Genomic DNA, 6,973 nt, shown 5'->3' with positions numbered 1-6,973 from the left:
GCCGACGGCGGTCACGTCGACGTCCGTGTAAAGGCAGGGAAGGAAGCGCCAGCAGTTGAAGACGCTGAAAGTGCTGTGGTGCGCCGGCTGCACCGGGTGCCAGAACGGCCGCCCGAGTTCGTCATAGTAGCCGGTTCCAGCGCATATCATCCCAGGAGACCCGGGACCAGGACGGTACCAGCAGAATCCCTCGGCGGGGCTAACAACCCCGTCGCGGTACCGCCACACCCGGCCGGCCGTCTCCTGGCCATAGCCCCCGGCGGAGCTTGGCGGAGGGGTTGCCGAACCGGTCGGCGACGGGGGGACGCCGTCGTCTTCGACGATCTGGAGCTCGTTGACGACAAAGAGGAAGCTGAAGTAGGATGCGGGCAGGGTTCTCTCCTGCTTGCTGTGTGTTTCTTTGGGCCTGTGGTCTTTGTCCCTCTTGTCGCTCTTCTTCGAGTGCTTGTGGCCACCGCTCCGCTAGTCGGCCTTGTCAGCTATTTCTTTTCGATTCAGAACATGACGACCTTGGACTTACATTCGCGTGGATCGGAAACATTCCTGTTTCCTTCTAGCAACAAGGAATTCTAGTGCTGGACTTTTGAAAATTGAACCGAATTCTGGTTCAAGCTGGCAGAGTTTCGCGACTGTTTCGCAAGATTCAAGTAATCTCGTCAGAAATGACAGAGATGGAAAACTGCCAGGTATTATGCAGCCACCGCGAAAAGGCGTGACGGGATGCCGCCGCAGCCCAAACAGGTGATTGCATGTTCTTCAGCACGGCAGGAAGACTCGGGGCATGCGGCCGTAACCGTCCTCGCGGTATCCAGTCCGATTCGGGCTCGTCACTTGTCGGGAGATCATCTCAGCCCAACCTGGCATCGTTGACGCCTTGTGACTGCCATGCCTCTGGCAAAAAGACGAGAGAAGTCCTGATCTACCTTCCAATTCCTGATGACAGCGACGGCCCAGGGCCCAGTGGTCACATGCCGTCTGGCTTGCATTGAGCCACGTTTTTTTTCGGTGAAGAATGACTGCATGTCAACCCCCCCCGGACGAGCGATGAAGGAATTCCAAGATCCAAGGCGCGGACTTTTGCGGTGATGGTGGACTTGTTGTTTCTCGGCTCTGCGCGCTCTTGTGCCGCTGTTGTGCCGCTGCAACCCAGCGAATCGAACGCAGACGGAGCCGTCGATGCTGGCGTCTTAACGCGACGAGGTCAGCCAGTGCGGTATGCGAGGCTGTTATCGGGTGAGAAGTGGGTAGATGACCTCCACGTCTTTCTGCAAATCACTGCAAGAACCCCGTCATTGCCGGTGTCGTTTGCAGAAGCTCGAGCTGTCCGCATGGGTGTGGTTGACACCCTCGAACCTGAGTTCAGAATGACTTGCATGACGGCAGGCCAACGACGACTAGCGCCTAGTTAGTGACGCCGACACCCCCGTGGATAACCAATTGAGAAGCCGGATGGAGTTGAAACGTTGGCCCATGCGGCTTCTCGGAGTCTGACACTGTTCGAGCTGTCAGAGCTCGGCAAAGGGACCGCTCGGTGTCAGTGGGGGATTCAGAGGAGGCCTGGTTGGTTACCGAACGGAGCAAGTCGACCTTAAAACCGTGGCCAATGGCGGCCGTATCGATGCCGGTGTGCTTGAGCGGCCATATCTACTCGAGTAGGAACAAAGACGCCGCGAGGACACCCGCGTATCTGTCATGATGATCGCTCGCGTTGATGGCCCGGACGAGCGGTTGACGATTAGGCTTCTGCCGTCAGGTCATGGAGCCTAACGAGCGCCGAGTCGAATACTGTACCGAACGATACCCCGCAGCGACAACTGGATCAGCTTGGCTCGACGGAGAAATTGGTTAGACGTGGCATGTTCTGCAGGGCTGTTGGAGAATTGTGCTGTGCCCAAACAAGGCGGCAGCCTGAAGGGCGGTGGGGAGCAGTAATGAGCACGCAATTGAAGGCCCCAAGTCGTCGAGTTCGGTGCACGATTCCTCGCCAAATTCATAGTAACACTGTCGGCATTCAGCGAGCCATAACGAGGACGCACGAAAAGGCCCCAAAGTGCGGCTTGAACAGTAAGAGGGAATGCGCCATATATATCAAGACCCACGCCCCTGAACACCGGATAACACTTTGAAGAAGCATTCGATCCTCCAATTCCGCCGCCAGATATCTGTCCCTCGCCGTTTTTGTTGGGAAGAGACGTCAGAAAGCCAGGGTCGCGGACCCGCGTTGTGCGTGATACAGGGCGAGGATACCGGTGGCGATGGAGCCCAATGACGCGCGAATGTTGGGAACGTTGACCGGTTGATCTCAATGACAGCAGTCAAGGCCGTCACGATAGATTGCCGCTGCCGTGATCATTCGTTGGTGTCCTCTGAAGGTTAGCCGCCCTGACATACTGAGCCAACAAAGGCCCACAGCGTTGAGCGTTCTCGTATTCGCCCGCCGTGGCCAGTAACCTGCGGGAGCCGGATCGCGAGCACCTATCGGAGAGGCGAGTTGTGGGCAATTGTCGCACCGGTCAGTCACGGTGCGGGGGTATCCCAGAACTGACCCTTTGCCGGTGTTGGTTTGCCAGCCAACAACCTGTTGGTGCGGCCTGATACGAGGGAGGGAATCTGTCGCACACGCTCCTGGAAGCTGCAGCGACCTGCAGCCGAAAACATAAGCTTCTGCTCTTCTTGTTCGAAACGACCGACGAAAGACAGTGTTGTAGGCAAAGACAAGAAACAGTTGCCGGTGCTGCGGCGCGGGAACGAAGCAATGTGCAGTGTAAGTGATGCGGTTCGTATGACGTTGGATTTAGCAGCGTTTAGCGCATTTTGGGCTCAAGGGAACAATGTGGTCCGTTCTCATTGTCCATGATTAATCTGATTCCTCCCACTTCTTGGCCCCGACCGCCTGAAATCTTCCAGGTATCGCAGCTCACCATTGGGATCTTCCTTGCCTTCTTGTATCACAGAAACACTTCCTTCGCTTCCCTTCTCCAATCAGACGCAATCACTGCGCCGTGCGCGCCCTCTTGGACGACCTCTCCTGCCCCTCGTCCGCAGCAACTTCTTCGGCGGCGCCGCTGTCGCCAAGACCCGCCACCTGGAGCGCTTCCTTGATGAGGCGCTTCTCGCCGAGCCTAACCTCAACGGCCATCTTCTGCCGCGACGTCAAATTCCCAGACGCTAACAAAGCCTCGTCTTCTTCGGGCGTTGTCGGGTACTGCGTCAGCAGCTTCTGCAGCGTGGACACCACGACGTGCTGGTAAACCTCGTCGCGCTTCCTCTTGTCGGGGATGAGATCGCCCCGGACCTTCTTGATCGCCTTCAAGACACCCTTCAATTGCTCTTCAAGCTCGGCAGATACCTCCTGCACCTTTGCGGGCGTCGTAAGACGGCCCTCCGAGTCCGGCTCGCCGGATTCACGCTCCAGGACAAAGACGTCCTCGAGGTCTTCGGGGTCCACCTGCTCTGCCTATGTTCTTGTTAACACCCTTGTCGTCTGGATCAGTTTCGGTTCAGAACATACCACCTGCTTCCAAACATCGTCGGTAAGCTTTAGTTGCTCGTTCAGAATAGACTGGATGAGGTCCCACGGGATCTCAACCACGTCGTAGCGAGAGTGCTTGGGGGTCACGTAGCCGTATCTTCTAAGCAGCTCGGAGTTGGGGTGGGGCCCGTAGTAGTTCAGAATCTCCTCTCCGGCCTTGATGGTTCGGAGCGCGGTGACACTAAGGTCGTCCTCTCCGTGGTTGACATGCGCCTAGTTTCTGTCAGCAAATGCTTGGCTGGAGCGACTGAGAGCGGCTACGAACATTAAACTCGGCGTCAGCGTTCAAAATGTCGGCCATCGGCACCATGCCCAGCATCGTCTTGCCCTCACGGTCCTCGACCCATTCCTCATCTTCCTGCTCGGGTTCCTCCTCGTTCTCCAGATCGAAAGCATACGCCATGATGATGCTTCCCATACGGTGAGCCAGCTGCAGCAGCTCTGCCTCGCCAAGCGGCGAAACACCTTGAGGAAAGAAAATGGTCGGGTTGGCTGAGATGACGGACAAAATCCGCGACCGGAACATCTCATCCGCCTCATCCTTGCCAATCTTGGACAGCACCGCGCTTCCTTTTAGATACTCGAGATCTGAAGTCTCCCAGAACATGAGCGTGTCAAACTTCTCAGGCAGAACCTCAAAATACGGCTTCCAAGGGGAGGCATCGCCTTGAAGGTACTCATAGAGCATCACCAAGATGAGAGAACCCCATGAGTCTAGGGGCTCGTTCTCCATGTCCTCATCATCTCCATCGTTTCCGGTGAAAACCTGGGGGATCTTCTTCGGGAGCTCCGAAGTCTCGATGTTGATGATGCTTTTTCTGGGAATGGTGAAAAGGACTGTCTCGGGTGCAATGTCTTTGGTTGCGACTTTGCATTTATTAGCTTTTGAACGGGCTGGGGTGTACGCAAGTAAGTCTCACCAATTCCTCGTCCGGCGTTCTGGCCTCTCAAGTCAACGATCTGAATGTCATTGTGGAATGTGGCGCCCTGCAAGGACTTGAACCACGACAAAAACCTTTGGGATGCCGCCTGAAACTCATCGGCTGCCGCCATCTTGTGCTTGAGATGATAACGAATCTGATTAAGAACGAGACTTCTTGGTATTGTAAGCAGTATTTACCTGTGTGTATCTGCTTATGAGGATGATGTGGATCGGGCTGTTGTGAGTCGTCTTACGCTTCACGTGGTTGAAGATCTGGAGACCAAAATTTTCAATGTGGTGTATGTACCGTGCGCAACATCCTTTAGCGCACGCACACCGTGTTCGCCAGGCCGACCCACTTTCTTGGTCAAAACAAAGTCGGGAACTGAACTCATTCAGCTTATCCACTTCAAGCTCTAGATTGAAAGTCTCTCATCGCCCAAATGTAACACAAATAAGTTGAGACCCATCTTTTTTACGTAGTTACCTAACTGTAACTTCAGATTCAAGACTCTAAGAGACGAACGCCGAGTTTAGCTAGCCACTCCCTGCTTCTTTGCACTGGTCGAAGGGCTCGTTTCCATGTCCTCGTCATCTCCGATCTCTCCACAGATACACGTCTCAAAGACTCTTAAAGAAGAGCGCTGAATCATTTACAACCTCTTCTGGCTTTGATGAAGATTATGAGATTATGTATGGCGATAAACACTATGTCTATAGCCTCGGCGAAGAATGATTATCTCGTCTGCCCTCTCGTGGGTGTTGGGTTCGAGTAATAACTTTACTCTCCCGGATAGCAGCCATAAAGTAATATAATTGATATCATCCCCAACAGACGCAGTTGACCACTGGGGTTCCTCCGTTCAGTGCTGTTACTATGAAGCACCGTCGAATTATGAACCTGTTGGTTTTTTACTATTTTTCTATCTTTACAAACATTCTTCTTTTCCTGTCTTGATGTAAAGGTCTTGGAGGGTGTAATAAAATGGTCCTATGGATGGGCGGATCAGTCTTTAGTCTTGGAAACCTCGGTTTTACATGGCACCTGAATGTTGCCAACACCCAACTTGTCGGCTGAGATGCAGGAAGGCATCAGTCACACTAGAATCTCGACAACCAGACTTTGATTTGTTTCACAGACATAAAAGTCTGAGCAGAGGAGGATGCCACATACATAAAACTATCCCAGCGGTGCCCAAGAGTAGAAACTAGGTCGAAAGACTTTAGACAAAACGCGAGTTCTGTTTGAACCAAGACCAGAATCAAACGCCAATGGAAGCAGCAAGCATTGCATTTAACAAGTATCCATCAACTATACTCTATGGTATATAACAAGATAGATCAACCATGAGTCTAGACATGTTCCAATATTGGGATACCAAACTTGATATCTTCTAGGCTGATTCCTCAGTCTTCTGCGGCTTCTGGCCTGCAACACTATGATAAAGGACGTATGAGTGGATCGAAGTGTTCAGCAGATCCTTCCGTACGCCAATCAAGAATATCTCAACTTCTTCAGCAGTCCACCCTAAGCCTCGTGTAAGGGGCCCAACAGTGATCGCATGCAGACCATCATAAAGGACAGCCTTACAATAAGCACCGATCTTTCTCAACTCCTGCCGTTTAGGCCATTCACCAACCGGCACCTTTTTTATATCATGAACTTGTCCCACAAAGCCAACATCTTTCAGGCGTTGGGGGTTGACGTCTGCTGGGTTCGCCTTGATACCAAATTTACCAAGCCCCTGCCAAATAAGATCCGTCATCTTCGTCAGGGCATAAGTAGGAGGCATAGTGCCATCATCACAATTGAAGTCCCATTTCATCTCCTGGAGTTCAATCCAGCCACCTGGCTTGAGAACTCTACGACCTTTAGAGAAATTCGAATAGCGTCAGATAGCAACTCACCTGTAAGCCTGATTGAGAAGCTTCGTCCAGTCTTTGATACCCGGGCCCATGTTTCGCAGATGGATGTAGTCGATTGAATCATCCGGATACAGCCACTCTGCTTCGGCATCATCAATAATGAAAGATACGTTTACAGGCACATATGAAGGCTGAATAGGACTGAGGTCAATGCCAGTGACCTCAGCTTCTGGGTACTCGTCGCCCACTACATGTGGAGTTAGTTGCTTTAGAACCTGACTAGTTATTAATATGCAACTTACTGTCAATGGTCCAGATACCAGTACCGGTACCGATATCCAGGATTTTCTGAGGATTATTCAACGGGGCGTTGTGCAGTGCCCCCTCACAAAGGGTGACAATCATGGCATGCTTCATGTCTTCTCGTTCTTGTTCAGGATCATCATTAGGGAATGCATATCGTCCTTCCTTAAACTTATGATAACGCCGCGTATTTTCGAAATTGTAATCGCGAACGCTCGATGCTAGCGAGGAGGTAGAATTAGAGCTTGCGTCGGAGGCAGTTTCATAGCCATCTCCTTCGTATCCCTCGTCATGAGCCTCTATCGTCGATTCGGGAAGTAGGTCTGCAACCGGCAATGTAGTTTCGTGAT

The 6,973-nt window shown here is 52.5% G+C and overlaps 2 protein-coding genes across 2 annotated transcripts; both read right to left on the bottom strand.

Annotated features, from left to right (window-relative positions):
• Window positions 1-2,992: 2,992 nt before the first annotated feature.
• On the bottom strand, window positions 2,993-4,585 carry ColSpa_01501 (ribosomal lysine N-methyltransferase set10; the record flags this gene model as incomplete). The annotated part of the gene is made up of 4 exons (XM_049267713.1): window positions 2,993-3,457; window positions 3,512-3,745; window positions 3,798-4,369; window positions 4,453-4,585. The coding sequence occupies 4 exons, from the start codon at window positions 4,583-4,585 to the stop codon at window positions 2,993-2,995; spliced, it is 1,404 nt and encodes a 467-aa protein (XP_049123670.1).
• Window positions 4,586-5,848: 1,263 nt separating this feature from the next.
• On the bottom strand, window positions 5,849-6,737 carry ColSpa_01500 (secondary metabolism regulator LAE1; the record flags this gene model as incomplete). Its single annotated transcript, XM_049267712.1, has 3 exons — window positions 5,849-6,317; window positions 6,363-6,567; window positions 6,623-6,737. 3 exons carry the CDS (start codon window positions 6,735-6,737, stop codon window positions 5,849-5,851), a joined length of 789 nt encoding a protein of 262 aa, XP_049123669.1.
• Window positions 6,738-6,973: the final 236 nt, after the last annotated feature.

The sequence above is a fragment of the Colletotrichum spaethianum genome, assembly GCF_022836535.1.
Source record: "Colletotrichum spaethianum MAFF 239500 DNA, contig02, whole genome shotgun sequence".
Taxonomy (NCBI): Eukaryota; Fungi; Ascomycota; class Sordariomycetes; order Glomerellales; family Glomerellaceae; genus Colletotrichum; species Colletotrichum spaethianum.
The sequence above is the reverse complement of the archived record's forward strand: the minus strand, read 5'-3'. Positions and strand labels throughout refer to the sequence as shown.